The sequence below is a fragment of the Pseudocercospora fijiensis genome (assembly GCF_000340215.1).
Source record: "Pseudocercospora fijiensis CIRAD86 unplaced genomic scaffold MYCFIscaffold_2, whole genome shotgun sequence".
NCBI lineage: Eukaryota > Fungi > Ascomycota > Dothideomycetes > Mycosphaerellales > Mycosphaerellaceae > Pseudocercospora > Pseudocercospora fijiensis.
In genome coordinates this window covers 8213832-8235834 of record NW_006921533.1, presented here as the reverse complement: position 1 = coordinate 8235834, position 22003 = coordinate 8213832, and the positions used below count along the sequence as shown (strand labels likewise).

General features: G+C 52.4%; 6 protein-coding genes across 6 annotated transcripts; 5 read left to right on the top strand and 1 right to left on the bottom strand.

The window, feature by feature from the left end:
• Positions 1–1059: 1059 nt before the first annotated feature.
• On the top strand, positions 1060–1988 carry MYCFIDRAFT_110806 (uncharacterized protein; the record flags this gene model as incomplete). The annotated part of the gene is made up of 3 exons (XM_007925916.1): positions 1060–1305; positions 1363–1670; positions 1724–1988. Coding segments are annotated over 3 exons (819 nt in total), but the record flags the coding sequence as incomplete, so codon positions are not given.
• A 1746-nt stretch (positions 1989–3734) lies between these two features.
• On the top strand, positions 3735–5641 carry MYCFIDRAFT_86505 (uncharacterized protein; the record flags this gene model as incomplete). The annotated part of the gene is made up of 4 exons (XM_007925559.1): positions 3735–3801; positions 3866–4450; positions 4505–4747; positions 4811–5641. The coding sequence occupies 4 exons, from the start codon at positions 3735–3737 to the stop codon at positions 5539–5541; spliced, it is 1626 nt and encodes a 541-aa protein (XP_007923750.1). The 3' UTR covers positions 5542–5641.
• A 428-nt stretch (positions 5642–6069) lies between these two features.
• On the bottom strand, positions 6070–7968 carry MYCFIDRAFT_56134 (uncharacterized protein). The gene is made up of 3 exons (XM_007924404.1): positions 7671–7968; positions 7078–7607; positions 6070–7019 (listed from the first exon to the last, which is right to left on the bottom strand). The coding sequence occupies exons 1-3, from the start codon at positions 7749–7751 to the stop codon at positions 6422–6424; spliced, it is 1209 nt and encodes a 402-aa protein (XP_007922595.1). The 5' UTR covers positions 7752–7968; the 3' UTR covers positions 6070–6421.
• A 1851-nt stretch (positions 7969–9819) lies between these two features.
• Positions 9820–11272, top strand: MYCFIDRAFT_210676 (uncharacterized protein). The gene is made up of 2 exons (XM_007925915.1): positions 9820–9899; positions 9954–11272. Exon 2 carries the CDS (start codon positions 10602–10604, stop codon positions 10914–10916), a length of 315 nt encoding a protein of 104 aa, XP_007924106.1. The 5' UTR covers positions 9820–9899; positions 9954–10601; the 3' UTR covers positions 10917–11272.
• A 993-nt stretch (positions 11273–12265) lies between these two features.
• MYCFIDRAFT_104319 (uncharacterized protein) lies at positions 12266–16406 on the top strand (the record flags this gene model as incomplete). The annotated part of the gene is made up of 3 exons (XM_007925914.1): positions 12266–12641; positions 12700–13808; positions 13917–16406. Coding segments are annotated over 3 exons (3975 nt in total), but the record flags the coding sequence as incomplete, so codon positions are not given.
• A 905-nt stretch (positions 16407–17311) lies between these two features.
• Positions 17312–19804, top strand: MYCFIDRAFT_107024 (uncharacterized protein; the record flags this gene model as incomplete). The annotated part of the gene is made up of 2 exons (XM_007925913.2): positions 17312–18052; positions 18230–19804. Coding segments are annotated over 2 exons (2316 nt in total), but the record flags the coding sequence as incomplete, so codon positions are not given.
• Between the last annotated feature and the right edge of the window lie 2199 nt (positions 19805–22003).

Sequence of the window (22003 nt, the reverse complement as noted above, 5' to 3'; positions counted from 1 at the left end):
CTTTTTACGAAAGATAGTATTTTCATTCCCAATACCAATTCAATAACTTCTTTTAGCGAGATATAGAAAGAGTACAGTATACTAAAGTAGTCTCTACGCCCGAGACTGCAGCCGCTGTGGCTCCTTTCGGCACTCGTTCGGAGACTTGCGCGGGCCGGTCGGACCGAATCCACTGGAAACGAAATTTCGGAGTGGACACTGTGCTTTTCTGCACAACACCGCGTCTTGACGATAACAATTGTCGTGCCGCAGGTGACTGCTGCTGCTGCTGCCGTCCATCCATCCCATCTCTTCTCGTCGAAAATAAACCTGTCGTCGATCAACTCCGATTGGTGCGCGTGCGCGTCGCATCCGAGCGTCTTCATGCCATCTCGATTCTCAACGCAGCTTCTTCGTTTCCTCCGACACTGCAACCAAATTTTCCTTCATCTCGCATGCTGGAGAACGGAAAAAGCGGGGCGAAATTTATGGATCTCTGCAAGAACCATTCCCTTCACTCCCCTGCGCCGCACCGGTCGGTTTTTGACAAGCGCCAAGGGACATAGCCGTGCCCACAGCAATTCTGGCGTCCTTCCATTTGTGGTCACAATGGGTCCGTGGCGGCTGTTGCTCTTACCACATCATGCTTGTTCAGAGCTTGAGACTCCACCTGTTGTTGCTGCAGAGCCGTCAGCGGGAGCGTGGCGCTTCGGAGCGATGCTGCAAAGGTGGTAAAAGGAATCCTTTTGATGGAGTCGCGAACATGGTCTATGCATCATGCAGGTACCGTGCACCGCGTGGATTGATCGATGGAGACGGGACTGCAGCATTTCGCTCTTGGCAAGCAAAATCTCTCTGCCTTCACTCAACTTCAAACAACCTTTCGTTGACCTCTATCTGTTCGTTGCATTTCGTTGCTACTTTCGTCTGGAGTTTGGAGTTATCGCTCAGCTACATACGTACCATCTGGTGCTAGTGTAGGCCACAGCGGATCAGGCATGACTGGCATAAAACCACAAGAATAACTGTACCACCCTTGTGCTTTCGACCCATCCGACCACAGCCATGACGAAAGTCGTCTTCGAAGATAACGCGCCAAATGTGGCAGCCACGATCATTATCCTGACTGCAATCTCCCTCATCGTGTATCCGATGCGAGTGTATACACGAGTGAAGGGAAACGCTTGGGGATGGGACGACTGGTCCATGACCTTTGCCTTGATACCATATGGAGCTCTCAGCGTCTTCTGCCTGGGAGGTTCGTTTCTGGGAATAGGAGTGCATAAATGGAAACTTACAGCTGCTCAGAATGAGACGGCAATGATGGTAAGCAACGTCGATCACATCATAGCGAATTCGAGCACGCACTCATGTCTGCAACAGTGGTTCTTCTTCTTCGAATGCTTCTTTTGCCTAGCGATCATTCCCATCAAGCTCAGCATCTCTTTCATGCTGATAAGAGTTGCCGGACCGAAGAGAAACTATATTTACGCGCTCTGGGCCATGTCCTCCTTTTTCATCATCATGAACCTGATCAGCTTCTTCTACATCATCTTCCGCTGCAACCCAGTCAGCTATGCCTGGGACACAACCCAGCCCGGCGGTAGCTGTCTACCAAGCACACAGTTGGCCGACATTTATTACGCCGATACAGCCGTGAATATCATCACAGACTGGTTCTGTGCACTGATGTAAGTCATCCTTCCTCAATCCCGTCCAAGACAGTCGAGCTGATGTTACGTAGTCCCATTCCCCTACTCTGGGACCTAAAGCTCAACACCAACTCCAAAATCTCGGTCGGATTCCTCCTGTCGCTTGGTGTGCTAGCCTCTCTATCAGCATGCATCCGCCTCAAATACACCGTAAATCTCAACAGCAGTGACGATTACCTCTTCAGCGTCGCGGACGTATTAATCTGGGGCTTTGCCGAAAACGGAGTAGGATTCATAGTCGGCTGCATATCAACCCTTCGACCCTTATTCCGCAAAATGTTCCATTTAGGAGACAGCGCCAATGGGTCTGGGATGAAGCTTGCCGAGGGTTATGGTCGTGGTCACAGCAGAGGAAGGCTGGAGAATGGGTTTGGGAGCGGGTTCATGGATCCTCCGCCGGCATACAGCGGTGGGAATTCTCCGGGCAAGATGAAAACTGCGGTGACGAGTAGTCAGCTTGGGACTTGTAGGAAACCTTCTGGGGACTCCGGGACGGGGAGTGAAGAGTATATTCTTCAGGATATGACGGGAGCAGATATGAGATTGGGGATTCAGGTGCATCGTAGCGTTGTGCAAACAAGAGGCGATTGAGGATGTAAAGGGATGAGCTGAATTCCGCACATAGATATGAGAATGTCATTGACGATGGCTTGCCAGATATATCCCAGAGTGGGCCGAGCATTTGAAGAGCTCACGCAAGCAATTGACACGCTCAAATATAGCTTGATGATGTCGTGTTGTTTCGAGCGCTTCGTATCGATCTTCGGATGGTCGGAAGGCAGGCAAGCCCGTGTCAGCTCGAGTCAATCCCAGCCACCACACTCATATAAAAGCAGTGCGTGCGTCGCCGATGACAAGACTTACTTTTTCCTCACCCGACCGAAGATACCTACCTTCTTTCCAACGTCAGCATCGCATCGCAACGCCGCGACCTCTCTCTGGTTCTTCACGAAATCTTCAAAGGCGCACGATCCTCCCATTCCTGAGCGACGTGTCACGATTGCCTGAGGCCTTTGTTCTTGCTGAAGTCACTCCGACACGAATGTCGACTGCACCATCCATCATCGGGAAGAATATCATAGGCCCAGCAGTCTTCTTCCAATGTCAGTGTCAGTCTGATCGACCTATCGACCTGTCACATCTCCAAGCGCCGAATTTCTGTGCAGCAATAAGCCTGCCTGCCTGCCTGCCTGCCTGCCTGCCTGCGTCCCGGAAAGCTGCTGTGCCGCGGCCAATCACTTCATCACAGACCAGGCACAGACAGCTGCGTCGGTACAGCTGAGCATCAATCACGACATGTCCATCCATCCATCCCGATTGTGATCTTTTTCGCACCCGAGTCCGTCCACCAAATGCGACGATATGAGTTTTCATTTAGAAGTCCCGGTGAAGTGATTTCATTCGGCTTCTTGAAACGTCAAGCAGTGTCGCGAAGTGGAGGTGGAGAAAAAACGTGGCTGGCCCGGAAAGTCCTGGGGTAGTTCTGTGACGGTGTGGGGAATGGCGACGATTTCCGGAGACACGCTGAATGGGCGGAGGAACCTGGAAGACGCCCAATCACCATGCAACCTCATACGCCTGACGATTCGATTCGCGAAATTCTTCGGGAACCCCGCATCGCATCAGGATTGATTCGCATTCGCACTCGCAATTTCGCATGGCTGCGACAAGGACGCATTGCTTGTACTCTTGGCGTTATTCGTGACCACCAAGCCTCAAGGACAGGATTCGGGCGAAAGACGGGCTGCGCGGTCCGTGAATCTTTTGATTGATGCCATGGAGCCTGGCCATCCAGTATTCTATGCCCTTGAGCAGTCCCGACGTGGAGGGAGAGAGCGGCGGCCGCGTTTTGTTTGGATGTAAAGGAGCAGTGTACGCGAGGTCACGATGGACGCTGCACGACCGTCGCTCAAGGCTCAAGCTCCAGCAAGGGGAGCATTAGAACTACAGGATTGAAATGCCCTGTGCCTCCCCGGCTGCTCGAGCAGCTCTTGTTTCTGATTTTTTCCTCTCGCTCGTTGGAACCAGCGAGCTGGTATCATCATGGGCTTTCAAGTTGGAAACATCTACGCCATTACGGCTGTGGCCGTGATCGGCGGTGGTCTCTTTGGTGAGCTGCCCGCCCGCCGGCATCATGTGAGTGAGCTAGTTCTGATACAGGAGGCAAAACACAGGCTTCGACATCTCGTCCATGTCCGCAATTCTGGGCACGACCGCCTACAAATGCTACTTCAACCAAGGTCCACGCGGGCCTGGATATGACGACAGCAATGAATGCTCCGGACCAACCGCCAGCGTTCAAGGAGGAATTACAGCTTCAATGCCAGGTGGCAGCTGGCTGGGTGCTTTGGTGTCTGGCTACCTTTCCGATATCTTCGGCCGGAAGAAGTCCATCATGATCGGCTGCGTGATCTGGGTGGTTGGCTCGACGATAATTTGCGCATCGCAGAACATCGGTATGCTCATCGTCGGGCGCGTCATCAACGGTTTCTGTGTGGGCATCGAATCTGCTCAAGTCCCCGTATATGTATCCGAAATCGCTCCTCCGAGCAAACGTGGTCGATTGGTGGCTTTCCAGCAGTGGGCCATCACGTGGGGAATCCTAATTCTCTACTACATCTCCTACGGCGCATCTTTTGTGGGCGGTCAGGATGTGGATAATTACAGTACCACCGTCTTCCGCTTGCCATGGGGACTTCAAATGCTTCCGGCCGTGCTATTGTTCTTCGCCATGTTCTTCCTGCCCGAGTCGCCGCGTTGTAAGTACCCTACCCACCTCGTCGAGAGTGGCCACCCCTAACAACCTGCTATAGGGCTCGCTCGCAAAGATCGCTGGGAGGACTGCAAAGCCGTGCTGACTCTCGTCCACGGCAAAGGCAACCCAGACAGCCCTCTCGTATCCCAAGAACTACACGACATCCGCGAAATGTGCCAATTCGAAGCCCGAAACTCCGACGTCACATATTGGGAACTCCTCACACCAAAACTCCTTAACAGAACACACATTGGCGTCTTCACCCAGATATGGTCACAATTAACCGGCATGAACGTCATGAGTAAGCCCACCAAATCCCTCCAGTATTCCAACACAAACAAAAACTAACCCTCTTAAAAAAAAGTGTACTACATAACCTACGTCTTCTCCATGGCCGGCTACAGCGGCAACGCCAACCTCCTGGCCTCCTCAATCCAATACATCATCAACGTGCTCATGACCGTCCCAGCTCTAATCTGGCTCGACCGATGGGGCCGTCGCCCGACCCTAATAATCGGCGCCTTCCTCATGATGGTCTGGATGTTCACCAACGCCGGCATCCTCGCCAGCCGCGGAGAAATCGTGCCAGGAGGAGTCGGCGGCGTAGCAGCAGTCTCCATGCGTCTCCAAGGCGCCCCAGCCAAAGGCCTCATCGCCTCAACCTACCTCTTCGTCGCCTCCTTCGCCCCCACCTGGGGCCCCGTCTCCTGGGTCTACCCACCCGAACTCTACCCGCTCCGCGTCCGCGGCAAAGCAGTCGCGCTCTCCACCTCTGCGAACTGGGCCTTCAATTGCGCGCTGGGAGCCTTCGTGCCCCCGGCTTTCGTCAACATTCGTTGGAAAGTGTATCTTGTGTTCGGGGTTTTTAATTTTTGCATGCTGGTGCATTCCGCCTTGCTTTTTCCCGAGACGGCGGGGAAGACGTTGGAGGAGACGGAGGTGATGTTTGAGGATCCGAACGGCATTCCGGGCATTGGGACGAGGCCGTGGAGGACGAGGGTGCAGTATCATCATGCGTTGGCTTTGGAGCAGGGGGAGGGGAAGAGGGGGGAGGAGGTGGAGAGGAGGGAGGAGAGTGTGGAGGGGAAGGTTTGATGGGAGGGGGGGGGGACACAATGTGCATTGTTAGGGGTGTTCAGAGATCGGTTTTGTGTAGCTAGCTAGCTAGCTAGTTGGGGATACCTTAGGATCTTTAGAAGGTCCTTCCACTCCTTAAGTTTCTTTCGTCGAAAAGTCCTAGACTCCGAATAGTAAGTAAAATTTCCTTCTCTCTAGGCAATAGGATTTTCTTCAGCGACCTTAGATCAGATAGTCCAAGTACTATTGTAACTGCTCTTAGCCAGCCTCTCTTATAAACACCAAATCAAATGACGCGCGAACCGACTTCTCTTTCTCCTCGTGATACAATCTCCATCACACCGGTACCCACTAGGCACGCAAAGATCTCACCAAGGATCCAAAATTGAACGAAGGACCGCCCTTTCCTTCCTTCCTCCATCTTCATCGGTGTTGTGCTCCTAGCTGGCATCAACGCAGCGTGCTGGAAAGAAAGATCACAAGAAGATCACCATCTCTTGCCCACATCCACATCCACATATCGCAAAAGTAAAAAAGGTGAAAAAGAAAAGGCAAACTTGTCAACTTCTCATCTCTATTGTACTGTGCAATGCATATCTACACACCCGCACACACACACAAATCTGCCGTTTCTTCAAGAGAACGAGGTAAGTAATGCTGCTTCTTGCCTATGTACAACCCAATTTAGTTTAAAAAGTCTGGTCTCGGCTGAGTCGTTCGAAGAAGGTCGCTTTTTTTCGACATCCAGGGTTTCAATTTCCACGTGTCAGATGCCAGGTTTCATCCGGTACAGTATACGCCATGCCCCATCCAACGCAATGCATGAAAAACACTTACACACACACACAATGTTCTTGATCTGATTGTTTTGAAGCACACATGCCACGAGGTTGAATCATCATGCCCAGTCCGTAACGACGACTTGTGGCTTCTCCTTGGGAACTGCTTGTCGGGTACTCGGTCGAGGTTTCCTGAGGTGGAGGAGACGGCAGATGAATGCTTCTACTGGGAGTAGTACCAGCCAGAGTCTGTTGGCCAGGAATGAGAGGCCGACGGAGAAAGTCGCGACGACGGCGTCCAGGTAATAGTGGTTCGCGGTGGCGACGATGATGGAGAGAACAAAGATTGGGTATAGAATGCCAGCGACGATCCAGAGAAAGCTGACGATGGGTGGCTTTCCGGTGCGGCGACCACGGAACATATGGAAGAGACCAGAGTGGTAGAGGAATGTGACGCCGATGATGAATGCGTATGTGAAGTGCAGGCTTGGCATGGCTGCCAGCTGATTCACATTTGCGCCACCGACCCACACACTCTCAGCATGCTCTTGTCGCACGGTATCCTTGAAGCCAAACGAGTCTGGAAGAAGTCGTGGTGGCATGCAGGGCCAGAAGGAGAAAATTATAAAGGCTGCGAAGTTGCCCATGGTCATGGTTCGTCGGACAATGGCGAAGATGTCGTGGCTCGGTGCAGCATAGTAGTACCAGGAGATGAATCTAGAAAGTGTCAGGAGCACGTCCGAAACAGTAGTAAAGTGATGCGCGGACTACTTACGCGACAGTTCCTGGGATGTGCACAAGAGAGTAAAACTGGTTGAAGATGGTGATGAAGGATGTGTGTCCATTGAGGAAGAACCGCTGAAAGTCAACTTCGGTGACGGGGAAAAAGACGCTGAAGATGGTGTTGTGTTCGAGGGTAAGGATGTCGATACCATGCTGCTGAGCCAGCTCAGTCACTCCATTGCCTCCGTATCTTGAATATATCCCTGCGCCGATCTTCTTTGTCAAAGCATATGCAACATAGTTGAGCACCCAATACAGCATCTCCACCAGGAACGGCAGTCGCTGCAGTATGCGGCTCGGGAAGTTGATATCAGAGTCGCTCCTCGACGATCGCGGTTGAAGGTCTACACTGGTCTTCGGTCGATCCGGACTCGTTGATCGGGACGATGAACTACTATCTTCGTACTCATGTCTGTGGCTCTTCATAAGAGATTCGCTCGAGTCGTCTCTTCGGTTCGGTATTATTCGAAAGTTTCGATCTCGGTTCATGTATAGCGAAACAGACATGATCGTCAGGACCAACTGGCAAGATGGTCAGTATTGCCGGATGCAGGCCTCGGCCTCAACCACGCAGAAGATGCTCACCAAAGGCTCAAACCATGCGCGCGCCTGCGACTGCGGCGTCCCCAAGTCCGGAGCGGTGGCATTGCCGTGCACGAAATCCATATTGCCCAGCCAGGACGTATCAACAACACTGGTCTTTCTGGTTGGCGTCTGTCGGCCTCGGGGTCGGGGTCGTGGCTGCGGAGAGGCCGAAATGCGACGGCATAAGCCTTCGGAGGGAAGGGAAGGGAAGTACAGATGTGCCCAAAACAATAGAATGCAAGAAAGTGAAGCCAAAGGTGTGTGTGGTGTGTGTGAGTAGAATTTGGTGAGGTCGCGGAGAAGGTTACAGCGTAGCAGCTGAAGGTTCAGTAAGGAGTGTCGCGTGCGACTTGCGCGAGATGAGACGGGATGCTTTCAAGTTTCGTCTCCACTCCACTCCGCCGCTTGTTTGCTTCCCGAACTTTCGCCCGGGCTTCTACTACATCGCGCGGACTCGCTAAGCGAAGACACGATACTATGCAGTAATACTTCCTCCTCTCACCAAATACTACACCATCAGCCCCAACACTGCAATTCATGAGCATACTCCCTATAACAGACACCACTTTTCCCGCCAGCTTTTCTACTTGTGTCTGATGAAGGAAGCTTGGCACTATTGGCTCCTACAACAAGCTCGTCATTCGGCGTATCAAAGAACAGGAATGCTCTAGCGCTAATTCGACAAGCTTGCAGGTACATCATGGCTGAGCTGAGCACGCGACCTTGGCCAACAGTCTCTTTGTCCTCTCAGGAACATGTCTCGACATTATTGAGTAGTGTGATGTGACTCTGCACACAGCCTCCTCTTTCGCCGACTGTACAAGGATTCCCGCAGACGCCGGATTGGGGCAAGTTCTGCGGACGACAACGAACCAGCAAGCATGGAAGCCGCTATCATCACAGTAGTAGTGTGATGTGACTCTGCACACAGCCTCCTCTTTCGCCGGCTGTACAAGGATTCCCGCAGACGCCGGATTGGGGCAAGTTCTGCGCTCACTCAGGAATGTCGCATCTTCTTTACCGAGGTGTTGAGATATTCTTTTGCTCTCAATTGCGGAAGCAATAAGACCGAAGGCATGTCCATGTCCTGGCTCCGACCGTTGCTGTGCCTCGACAAAATATGAGTTCATGTGTGGGGAACGAGAGATATAGAGAGACCGTCATCCCTCAGCACGCAGACGCCGAAAGCTGCCTTGTCAACATCCTTGACACTGGAAGTAATGTTGCGGCCTACATCACCCGACGAAATCAGCAATGCAACTTATTGCCCTCGTGCTCATTCTTCGGACGCGGAAGTACCGTGCACCGAATGCAAGTAGTTTTGCCAAGAAGATGAACACACGTCAGATTCATCAGTGACGTATCAAGAGACTTCTGCACTCGACTGGCAAGGTGCTCCTTGGCCGAAGACGTGCTGAGAGGTCACGCCACTCCAGATCATTCGTGCTGCTCACAATGGAGTGTGTCGGGTTGTGCCGAGCAACGTGGTCCGTCTTGCGTTGACGGGCAATGTCGATATATCAGTGGGGAAGGGCGAGATGCTCAAGCCGCTTGTATCGTGTCGTGTGGTCCACTCTACCAGGCAAGATTTTCGTCATTCGCACCTGTGAGCATTGCAACATGGGTGGAGAATTCGAGCTCTGTTCTTCCCCAAGTCCCGCTTCTCAGGTGGAGAGCTGTAGCTGTAGCTGTAGCTGTAGCTTTAGCTGTAGCTGTAGTTGTAGCTGTCTGCCAAGCCTCCCGACCTCCTGCCCGACTGCATGGACAGCGACAGGGAGTGCATACTGAGTGTGACAGCCTGAGTGTGTCCCCATACCCGGTTGTAGAATGATGGAGTGCCAGAAGGTTTACCTATGTACCGGTCATTGGAGATTTCTAGCGGTAGACTAGCGGATGCTCACATCTGGGGTTGTAGTATAGGATGTACCAACAATCTGTGGCTTATGCAGCAGGTCACAGGCGCGCTGAGGTGCTTTCGGCAGTCGGCTGAGATGGTGTGCTGCGATTGTGCCGTGCCGCTTTCAATGCTTGCTGCATGGAGAGTGTGTGCATTGGTGTCTAGCTGTGGGATTGCGGTGTTAAATACTCAGATGTACAGGGAACGTGAATCCCGCATGCTCTCACGTATTATATTCGGAAGGCTGAAGATCGATGAGTCCAGAGCTAGGACTTTGTGTCTTCCGACAATGAATAGCGCGTCTTGTTGGACTCTTGCAGAGGGGCGTAGCGGTATATGGTCACGATCAGAAGTCCAAAGCAAGCGCGGCCCCTAACAAGCTTCAGCGTGTGTTCATGTCTCCGTAGAGGCAAGGCAAGAGCGATTCATCATGTGGTCGTGCGGAGGTTGAAAAGCTTGGCTGGCCGGCGTCGCGTCTGAGCGCGTGCCATCTGCCAGCCTGATGGTGCGTGTGTGACGGTGTAATATTAATAAGCAAGAACCGGTGGCCTGGAGAATAATTCATGTCTTCAGTGCAGGTCCGCAGGAGGAGTGGAGTGGTAAGTTTTTGTTCTGATGAGTTCGACCACGAACAAGCATCAGGGCAGTTGCCCGATGGAGAAGCAGAAGGAAGGGTGTTTGATGGCTGGCATATCCTGGATGTTTGTCTGAAATTCTGGTCCTCGATCGGAGAACGGTTTTATCTACCAGGCTTCTATAAGCGACAACACTGTGTTCTTGCTTGTGCCAGCTATGGTCATTGGCAATAATAATAACATGCTCTTGGAGATCGGTGATGCTGCTTCCAAGACGAAGAAGACGTCTTTTCAATTCAGTGGCAGACAGAACAGGCGCTGCCCCCTGCTTCTAGGTTCTCACTGCCGAGTCGCTTTTCTGCCGTCCCAGCTCCACGGCCAAGGAAAGGCAAAAGAGGCTCGCTGTGGAGATGAAGTTTCGGAGGGCTGAGGATTGTCCAGGAGCACAACAAGATACGTATGTGGTCGTCCCTTGTGCAGATCTCAGGCTGCAAAGAGGTGTCGTGGTGTCGAAGAGCTCGCTGCAAGGGCAAGGAAGCACGTTTGACTTCAAGTCCTGCGTCAAGGCCCCGCGCCGCACACGGCATCATACAGAACGAGCCAAACACGTGTGGTTGCAAACACTGCCTTGCCTGCCCTCGTAGGTCGCGTGCCGCTGACTTTGAGCGTGTCAAGCGAGGCATTGATGATGGTGGAAGATGCAGGTGGGAAAAGACGTCCACGTCCACGGCGCTTGTGTACTTTTGGAAGGGCAGATCGACAGCAGGCCCCTGAAGGCTGAACGACTGCACACCTGAAACCGCCGCTATGGTCGGCCGGGCCTCAGCCGACATCGTGAACCCGCACGCTCATTTCGAACAGAAGTGGCACCAGGTCTTCGGGTCTGGGAAAGGAAACGTCGACAAACGCTGGATGGGGTCGGCAGCGTTGTAGTATGCATCTGTCTACCAGGAAAATCATCGCACGGCAGCAGTATGGAGGCCTCAGGCTTGCAATCAGGATCGATAGCGCAAACGTCGATCGCATTAGGCTTGATATAGCCTTTTCTGTGCCGGGAAGCATGGGCCCCATTTGCACTATCCGTATCGGCGTATCCTGTTAATCCCCTAGAATCTTCAGAATTTTGTTGCACAGCGATCATCATCACCAACAGAGACGTGGGACAGCGCTGGCATCACACTGCGCGTTGTACAACTAACTGCGTGTGACTGTTCGTGCTGGTGGAGCACGGTAGTCTCAGTGCCAGGCCCAGGCAGGAAACGTGCTGGAGCGGCCAATCTCATACGCTTTGCGCTTTACGCTTTACGCTTCACGCTCCACGCTCCACGCTTCAGGGAGAGCAGCATTCCAACCTCCCAGCCCAGCCCAGCCCACGACAACGTCAACCACCCTCCGCCGACCACTGCGCCGCGCGCGCACCTCGCCCACCCATCCTGCCGTCCGCCCCGTCGCCATTGCACGCGGATGAGGGTACGGGGACACCGCGCAAGCTCGCATCCGCCGCCCTGACCTGCTGCACACTGGACATTGCTGCGGCGGCGCCGTCTGGAGCCTGCATGCCGCTCGAGTAATTGTAATCGTTGGCATCGCGCAAATACACCTACACGACCCATCGCCATCACGCCGCCGCCGCCGCCGACGCCGACACCCACGCCGACGCACGAAGCATGTCATTCCTATTCAAGTCGTCCAAGAAGGGCGCACCCGAACCGCGACCTGCCAATCCAAATGCGCCATCCTTACACGCTACGAGGGATACCCTCTCGCGAGATGGCCCGCAAAGCGCTATACCAACATTGAATGGCCTGCCCAATGGCGCGAAGCCGGCCTCGCCGACACCGACACCGCCACCCGCGCACACTGGTAGTGTCAATGGGACCTTGAGCTCGCTATCAGAGAAGCCGTCTTTTCAATCCCGACCGCCGCCGGATGAGCGGGTCATGACCACCAAGGAGGAAGGCGCGAGACCTGCTGCACCGCTAAGCATGAGCCCAGAGCAGAAATCATTGCGCGAGGCAAGAGACTCGAGTCGAGATGCAGTATGTCGCACATGGAAATCGAGAGACATGGTCGCGCTCGCCATACTGACCATTTGACAGCAACAGAGATTCCCAATGGGCCAGCGGCCTTCGCAGGATCAGCCTGCATCCCCATACCCATGGTCACAGCGAAGGCTGAACTTCACAGTCACACATTCGAATCCCTTCCCTCGATACGGCGCTGCAGTCAATGCCAGTGCCAGTAAGGACGGTTCGATATATTTGATGGGTGGTCTCATCAATGGAAGCACCGTGAAGGGCGATCTGTGGATGGTGGAAGCCGGCCCTCAAGCAACAGGCAGCATGACTTGCTTCCCAGTAGCCACCACTAGTGAAGGCCCAGGCCCAAGAGTAGGCCACGCCAGCTTGCTCGTTGGCAATGCCTTTATCGTTTTTGGTGGTGACACGAAAATGGACGAGGGCGATATGCTGGACGACACCCTCTACCTGCTTAACACCTGTAAGTTCACCCTCCCATCTGATGAGTTCTTCGCCATCATGTGTCTGATCGTGTGCAGCCACCAAGCAGTGGTCGAGAGCCTTGCCTGCGGGACCGAGACCGCCAGGTCGTTATGGCCACACTTTGAACATCCTGGGCAGCAAAATTTACATCTTTGGTGGTCAAGTCGAAGGATACTTTTTTAATGACTTGGTCGCCTTCGATCTCAATGCCCTACAGCAAGCCACCAACAGATGGGAAATCCTTATTCAGAACACGATAGACGGCGGTCCTCCTCATGGCCAGATACCACCCGCTCGAACGAATCACACCATTATTACATGGCAAGATCGACTATATCTCTTTGGCGGTACTGATGGCATTCACTGGTACAACGATGTATGGTCATACTCGCCCGCATCGAACTCTTGGGTGCAGTTGGACTGCATAGGATACATTCCGTCGCCTCGGGAGGGACATGCGGCGGCATTGGTGGGAGATGTAATGTACATATTCGGAGGTCGTAATGAGGAGGGCAATGATCTTGGCGATTTGGCGGCATTCCGAATAAGCTCAAGGAGATGGTACACTTTCCAGAATATGGGCCCGAGCCCGAGCCCAAGATCTGGACACAGCATGACCACGGTTGGAAAACAGATTGTGGTTCTTGCAGGTGAGCCTAGTAGCGCGCCCAGAGATCCTGTCGAGCTCGGACTGGCCTACTTTTTGGATACGAGCAAGATACGATACCCGCCAGACTCTACGCAAACACCTCCGAATGAGAGAGTGCAGCAGGCTAGACACCCTAGTAATGATCGTGCCGGCTCACGAGGACGGGGACCACCTAGAGCAGAGCTCATGGACCGCGAGCATGGGGATAACACTCGCATACGCTCACCAGACGGCGCATCAAGGCTTCCTCGCGCGCAAGGCCAATTACCCGCACCTGTAGGCCCGCCTCCACAAGCTCCTGCGCAACGACAACCAGGACCACAACCGGTTGCCAGGCAACCTTCGAGGACGCCAGATCGTGCCTTCAGCCCGTCCAACGAGAATGAGCGACCGCAGGGGATGGAAAATGTCATGACCTCTGAGACTCATCGAGCTTCACCTGTGCAGAGAGATCGTGGGATGCCGATGTCTCCAAGCTTTGAGGAAGATGGAGATCAGTATTCACAGCCTTCAGGCGTGAAGCCTGAGACCTATCAACCTTCACAACAGCAACAACAACAAACGTCTTTTGACATTCAAGGCAGGAATGCATCGCGCACCGAATCACGGAACGATTCCCGACAGCAGCACTCAAAGTCTGAGGGTACACCCAGACCCTCCATGGATGGCGGTCCGATCTCCAAGGTCAGGCAGATATCAGAGGAACGCGAACTTCCCATGGATTCAGGTATAGGCTCATCGCCGGCTTTCCACCAGCAGATTGATGATACTGCCCGAGAGATCGAGCTGCTAAGACAGAAAAACGCGTGGTACGCCTCCGAGCTGCTCCTGGCCAAGAAATGTGGATATCAATCCCGGGTCACAGAATCGCCGGTATTTGATGAGCGTGTCAATGATGCCTTCAAAGATGACGACAAGCCACTGATCGAAGCTTTGTTGAGGATGCGATCAGAGCTTGCCAAGGTGCAGGAGACCATTGAAGAGCAGAGCAAAAACGCTGCCGAGCGTATTGCGGAGGTTGAAAAGCAGCGAGACGTTGCGATCAACGAAGCTGTCTTCGCTAAAGCTAAGCTGGCCGGCCAAGACGGTGAACCGAAAACACTCGATCGCAGCAACGATATCAGTAGACGGCTTGCATCATCCTTGGAGGCGCAAACTGAGCTCAGCCGCCGAATGGACTCTTTGATCCAAGAGATCGAAGCAGAAAAGAAGGCTCGCGAGCTCGCAGAGGACACGGCAGAGGCTGCGCAGAAGCGCGCTGCAGAGTTGGACACATACCGGCAACAGCACACTTCGGAAATCGAAAGTCTGCGTTCGGAACTGCATGAAGCACAAAAGGCCCACCGCGAAGCTGCCGCCAGCCTTGCCGAGATCTTGACCCGGCATAAGATTCTCACTGTTGACAAGGAAGAGCTCAGCAAGAAGCTCGACGCATTGACAGCGGAGGGCAAGGATCACACGACTACACTGATCAGTCTGCGAGAGGCTCTCACTGCTTCGGGCGACAAAGCTGAGCTTTTGGAGCGGAAGCTTGAGGAAGAACGCAACAACCGCGACCAGCTCGAAAGGAGCTTGCGCGAGCTCAAGACACAGCATGAGCAGCGCATCACTGACCTTGACAGCGCAACTCGACGACTTAGAGATGCCGAAGAACTTGCCGAGAAGCACGCAGCAGAAGCGAGGACTCATCGGGAAGCTGTTCTCACTGGCCTTGGCCAAATCAGTCAGCGGGACAGTAGTGACGGTGAGGCACACGATGAGCGTGTCGCGATTTTGCAGCAGCAAGTCGAAGCCGCCAATGCCATGGTCCGGCAGAACCAAGCCGCCGCAGATTCTGCTGCCGAGAAGCTGCGACGTGCCGAAGAACGCATTGCTGGGCTAGAGGCGTATCAAGAGCAAGCCAGCCGCGAGGGCCTGTCGATTCGGAAGCAGTTGCAGGGCGCCATGAAGGAGAACCAGGCCCTCAATGCTGAAAAGGCAGAGCTCGAACAAAAACTTGAACGGCACATGCTGGAGACAAACGCACTTTCCGTGCAGCACGCATCGCTCAAGGAGATCTTGAACGAACGTGGGATAAATCCAGCTGAGAAGCGCAGGTCTCGCGCGCTGGATTCGCCAAGCATGCAACGCTTCAGCACACCAGACCTGCATCGCGTCCGAGATCTGGAGCAGCAGCTCGAAGCAAACTCCAAGGCCCACGAGGAGCTGAAGGCACAGTTTGAAGAGATCAATGTTCGAGGCGAACAAATGAAGCGCGAGTATGAGGAGAAACTTGCAGCGCTGGACAATGACCATCAAGCCGCAGTCAAGTACTTGCGTGGGACTGAGAAGATGCTCTCTAAGATGAAACAGGAGATGCAGCGCGTTAAGAACGAGAACGGGGACCTGAAGAAGAAGCTTGACAAGGCAAAGGACGATATTGAATCGACCAAGAGCACATCCAGCAATCACTCCTCCGACGATGTCGAAGCAGAGAGGGAGAAAATGCTACAAGAGATGTCCAAGCAGCACTCCAGCCTGCAGAGCACTGTCGAAGAAATGGAAGGCCGCATCGCCAAGATGCAAGAGCAGCTGCAGAGCACGCAGACTGAGCTCACACGAGCCAAGACTTCGCATGCGTCCGCGCAAAGCGATCTTGCTGCTTTGCAGACGACCGTGGCAACGTCAAGATCCGACATGGAGCGGCTACAAAAGGAGAATGCACTCCTTGAAGAACGGGCCAAGGATGCAGAAAACAAGGTTCAATTGTTGCTGGATCAGGTGGAATCGAGCGTTGACAACTACCGACGACAATCTCGCATGCGCGATCCAGGAGAAATTCCAACGCTGAACGGCAGTGTCCATCAGCGGCCACCCAGCATCAGTGAAGCGAGCGATGCTACTGGTGGCTCAAACCATCTCACCAAGACCCACACCCGAAACTTGTCTAACAGTGGTGACAGTACATACTCTGCTGGGGCCGAGTCTGGCGGTGAAGCGGGACGAAATTCACTAGCACTGGACTCCCTCGCCAGCGAATTGGACGCGCTGCGTACGCATTGGGAAACGACGAACAAAAATTATCGTCTCTCCGATCGCTTTGAGTACGAGCGTACTCCAACTTCCGCAACCACTCCTGGCTCAAGCACATTAGCAGATTGGCGGCGTGGCCTGGAGTTAGACGACGATGATGATCATACACGACCTGGCACAAGCGATGGTGCCAAACGACATGACCGAGATCAACAATCCACCCCTACCGCATTGAATCCCGCTTCAGCAACACACCCGGCGGTTCGTGTGGGAGGAGGTTTGCTGTAAAATAACCTTGCTATGAGAAAGTCGGTTTTGTTGTAAGTGTTACTTGCAAAGAAAGTCAATGTTTGCATGATGGATGCTCAAGATGGATCAAGAATTCAAAAGACACTTCCCTCGCTGGTTGGAGGAACACAGTACGTACGTATGGCCATGGGATCGGGAATAGGATATCGGCGCACGTTATCTTTTTTGCACCCGTGGAGGAAGAGGAGTTCTTTTTATGGAGGCGGCGCAGCTCGACTTAATGTCTGTCTGTTCACATCACTTTTTTTATTCTTCCTGTCGCTGAGTGGATGGGTGGGCGGCTGTTTTTTGGGGGGAGTTTATGATAAGAATTGAAGGAAGAGAATTGGGTCGGCATGCTCTGCTGCGACTTGTGCAGAGATATACCTGATATATATACCCCGTTCCTTTTGCCATTGTTATGACAACTTCTGTGTTTGCGCATATGTTCAAAGTGAGATTTTGTGTTGAGGGAGTGTCGTTTTGCTGTTCTTTACGGTGCTGGCATGTTTCGGTGTTGCTTAGGTCAGCATTGTGATTGTTTGCAGTTGCCATGTCGTTGTCTTCGGCTTCGGCATGACGTGTGGCCGGACCGATCGCATCCGCAGCCTCCCTTCTTGGCATGTTCTCAAACACCCCAACACAACCTTCGAAGATTGATCACATGAAATCTTGAATCGGCACAGAAAGAAACAGTTTAGAATGCGCCCACCATGAACCTCCACGACCTCCCCGAAGAGCTCATCCAAGAAATTCTCTCCCGCCTCTCCCGCCCAGACCTCTGTGCCCTCAACCTCACATCGAAATGGTACTACAAACTCGCCACCCCTCTGATCTGGCGCGACCTAGAGTTGACGGATTGTCGCACTTACCATCCCGACCTCGATGCCACAGACGAACACGACGACACACCCATGCTGAAAAAACTGCTCATTTTGATCCAAAAGCCTTGGATCGCCCGGGAAGTGCACACGCTCACGTATCATTGCCATTTGAGTCCGCCCGGGATTTTCAATGAGTTGCCGCACCTGCCGTTTTGTTCGCAGACGTTGTCGAGTGATTGGAGGACGGTGGAGTTGGTGAAGATGGCGGTCAGGGAGATGAGGAATGTGAGTACTGTCAGGATTGTTTTGGGACATCCTTGGATTGTGGATGGGATTTTGAGGGGGTTTTTTGATGTGGAGAGGAGGGATTGTGTGGCTGTGAGGAAGTTGTGGGTTGAGAATTGTAGGGTGGGGACGGGGTTGGTGGAGTTTATGGAGGCGGATCGGTATGGTTTGGCTGAGAGGTTGAGGTTTGAGGGGTTGGAGAGTTTGAGGTTTCGACGGTTACCGCTTAGGCCTGGGACTACGCATGTCAATGCGACGATTACTGGGGATCAATTTGTGTATTCCAGAGGAGGGGTGTATCATGAGCTTCAGGATGGGCTTGGCGGGCACTATCGGACGACTTGCAATTCTGTACTTGTGGAAGCACAGGCGGGCGAGAACTACTCGATGTGGTTGGAGGCGCAGAAGAGGAGGGAAGAGTTGGCTCGGAGTGGTCGAGATCCAGGTTGGGTCAGCTCGCCGCTCGATCGACATCCGCTTGAAGAGCTCTTCGAAGCATCGCACGACTTTGATGAGCGCATCTTCGAGGCTCTGGAAAACCTCACTGATCTACCTCCGCACCTTGCACGCGCCAAACTCTCAAGGGCTGCTCGAGCTGAGATGGCGTATCGTGGCAACTTGCTTGACCCCGATAGCTCGCTCCGGCCATACAGCCCGGCTTTATCAAAAATGCAGCGAGAAAGGGTCTCTTCTGCGCAAGTGGCGACCGCCATGCTTCATAATGCGAGCGCTACTTTAACCTCGTTGAATCTGGATTGGGTTCTCAACACTCCTCAACCGCAGGACTCGAAGGGCTTTGCAAATTGGTGCTCCTTCTACTTGGATCTCTTCAAGTGCCGATTTCCGCACTTGCGCGCATTTCAGTTCAGGAACTGCGTCACCCCAGACAATATGCTGCCACCTGGTCTCTACCTCCTGGATCACGCAAAGATACCAGGAATCACCCCCGAGACGCTACCACCCCACAACGGGATCGTGGCACTCGATCTTGCTGGACTGGCGTTTATGGAAGCTCACCCAAATCTTCAGTGCTTGGCTTGGCCAATGGATCACTTCTTCTCACCTCGTGGCGTTTCTGCCGATATCTCCGAGCGTGTCGATGCAGTGATTGAGAATCTGGGTAGAACGCTGCTAGATCTACGAGTCGACACGATGTTCAGGAACTACGGTGAGCCAGCGACGGAAGAAGACGAATGCCACGACTACGGAGCCAGAAGTCGGCGGAGACACTTCATCACCAGCTTCGCAGCCAGGATGCAAAAAGTCCAAAGCATCAAAATCGAAGGCGGCATGCCACGCGACGAACGCAGAGAGATCGTCCGCGCCTTGCACGCCTCTCCTCTGCAAAAAATCGTCATGATTGGCATCTCAAGCCCTCTCGGCAACACCTGGGGCCAAGACGGCGAAGACGTCCGCGACCTCATCGACGAAAACGAACGCATGGACCTCGAAGGCGAAGACAAATCCACCATCTACACCCTCGCCTCCCAACCCCCTTCCACCCCTCCCTCCCCCTTTTCCCCACAATACGGCTGGACAAACACACCCCCCATGCTCCACACCCTCACCTCTTCCCACGCCTCCACAATCCGCGAACTCAAATTCTGCGGCTACAAAGGCTCCGCTATCCTCCTCTCCCCCACCCCTATCACAACCCCTCTTTTTTCTTCCATGAAACATCTCCATAACCTTCAATCTCTCATCTTATCTTTCTGGCTCGTCACCACTTTCGAAGCTTCCGATCGCGCGGCGGAAATAATCGAATATTGGACTGATTCCCGCTCTTCCTCTTCTACCGCTCTCGTCCGCATCACCGATGATGAATCCAACAACTGGGAACGAGAATTACGCACGAAATTCTCTCCTCACGCCCTTGCATCCAAAGTCACTCAATTCTTGGGACCTTTTTTGAGTGAGGAGGCGAAGAAGAGGGAGGGAGGGGTGCATGTCAGAGCGAGCTTTTGTGTGGGGGATTTCGGAGGGATTTTTGATTTGGATTTTTTCATTGGGGAGGGGAATGGGGTTTTTGGGGTGTTGGGGCCTAGGGAGGAGTTTGAGGGGGAGAGGAGGGTGGGGAAGATGGTGGGGAGGAGGTGGTTTTGAGTATTGTGGAAGGAAGGGGAAGGGATGGGTATAGAGGCGTTGTCGGTTGGCTGGTTGATTGTGATTGTATAGATGTGGGTGGAGAAGGTGGACTTCATGAGCATCCTGACCCGAAAGACTTTGATAGCTCTTTCACTCAGACGTAAGTACCTAAACCCTTCCGCTCAGCTCTCTTGCCCTCCGCCTTCTCCGCATCTCTCCTTTCAAGCCACGGCGAATCTTTCGAGCTACATACATAAGCGACTCCAAGGATTTCTTACGACTAAGGTATCTCAATAACTAGTTCATTCAAATAGAACGGAGTGAGTACAAGGCAGGCAGGATTCGAACTAGAACTAGATAATTGCGGTACTAAAGTATCTTCTAGAGTCTAGACCTAGATTTCCTAAGTAGCCCTCCGCTCCGCATCGATTTGGAGTAAAAGGTACTAGACAGTAGAGTTTAGTACTATTCCGTAAGATTACAAGTAGCTAGAAAATCCCGCAAGTGCTAGACGGGATATAAATCTAATACTTCCTCCTCGACTTACTAGTATTATCCTTTCCTACTTCTATATAGTACTTGCTTCTATCGACAACCTAGCAAAGCGTATTACTAAGATACTTCGATCCTCTCCTTACTACCCCTTTAGCCTTTAGCGTAGTAGAACTATAAAAAACGTAGTAGTAGACTTAAAGATAAAAAAAATTTACTCGAAGTTCTTAAATCTTATATCTTTTTAAATATTAAAGCATCCCGTAGCGCCGCTATCCTTAATATATATACTTAGTAACCTAACCTACTAGCCTAGGCTATATCTACTTTATTATATCGAGCCTATATCTAGACCCCCCTAAATTAAATTAGGTTGCTACTAGGATCCCTAGATTAGATTGCTTTAATAGGGGCTAGATTAGATTAGATTAGATTGCTAAATTAGCAAGAATAAGCTAAATTAAATTAGATTAAATTGCTAAGCCTACCTAATTTAGCCCTTTAGCCCCTAGATAAGGCTAGATTAAATTAGATTGCTTTAAAAAGGGCTAAATTAAATTAGATTGCTTTAGAAAGAGGCCGGATTAGATTAGAATTAGATTGCTTAGTAGTTAGTAGGAATAAGCTAGTAGATTAGATTGCTAAGCTAATCTAGATTGCAATCCCGGATTGATTATAGACTATACTAAGAGAATAACCAAGGTCTAAACTCTCGAGAGCTAGCGCTAGATTTTCTTAGATTTCAGATTTCTTACCTTCTATAAGATCTAAGAAATAAACAGCAACGATACTTACCGATTACAAGAAAATTTAGCGCACAGGGCCTCTATACGAGGACTGTTCTCAATCTTGATTGTAAGGACGTGTTAAAGAACAGTAATTTTCATTGCACGCTGTACGCCCATAGATCTCAATGATGTCGCTCATAGATTTTTATACGTACTTGGGGGGGACACAATGCATACCGAGCCCTTCGAAGCATCGTGAGCTCTTACACTCATCCTTCTCACTTATACATACTTGTGGAAGTACGCGACTGCCTTTGATGAGCATGCCAAGTCTGCAGAACACGTTGAAAGACCGTGAACTGCAGAGCAAGCACCACGAACCTTGATGAGGCAGGCAGTTGTTACGGATCGCGAGCATGAAGTACATCAGAGTGCATGAACTGAGCAACAACAGAAGGCGGTGAAGAGGGATTGAAGAACGCGAAGCTAAATTGAGCGGAGAAGGGAAGGAAGGAGTTTTTGGGAGAAACCAGTTCTCATTTTTTGTGGTTCGCTATGGTACCGCTATCGTACCATCTTCTCTGCTATCCGAGTCTCTTTTTTTGTGGTTTTCTATGGTACAGCTCTCGTACCATTTTCTGTGTGGTATTCGTATCTCATGTCCAATGCTTTTAGAGGTCGCAGCGCGCCTCAATGCATCTCACGAAGTCATAGAGCAACCGCTGTGCGGTGCTTTGGTATGCATGCTGGCCCAAGAGGACCATGTCGTATGTGTGTGTGTAAGCTGAAGCACTTACCAACCGGAGGACTGCTGAGCGCCACCGTCAGGCTTGAAGCCAGTGTCGACAGGCTCAGCTGGAGCACCCCAACCAGAAGCAGCTGGAGCAGCGTCGGCGCCAGCGTCAGCGCCCCAACCAGAAGTTGGAGCGTCATCGGCAGTGCCAAAACCGCCCTCAGCGCTGCCAAAGCCGCCCTCAGCGCTACCGAAGCCAGCACC

Bases quoted from the DNA above. Each gene is read 5' to 3' on its own strand.
- MYCFIDRAFT_56134 (XM_007924404.1), bottom strand. From the start codon at position 7,751: ATGGATTTCGTGCACGGCAATGCCACCGCTCCGGACTTGGGGACGCCG. The intron at 7,608-7,670 runs GTGAGCATCTTC...CCATCTTGCCAG, and splicing joins GCGCATGGTTTGAGCCTTTG to TTGGTCCTGACGATCATGTC. The intron at 7,020-7,077 runs GTAAGTAGTCCG...GACACTTTCTAG, and splicing joins CACATCCCAGGAACTGTCGC to ATTCATCTCCTGGTACTACT.
- MYCFIDRAFT_210676 (XM_007925915.1), top strand. From the start codon at position 10,602: ATGTGGTCGTCCCTTGTGCAGATCTCAGGCTGCAAAGAGGTGTCGTGG.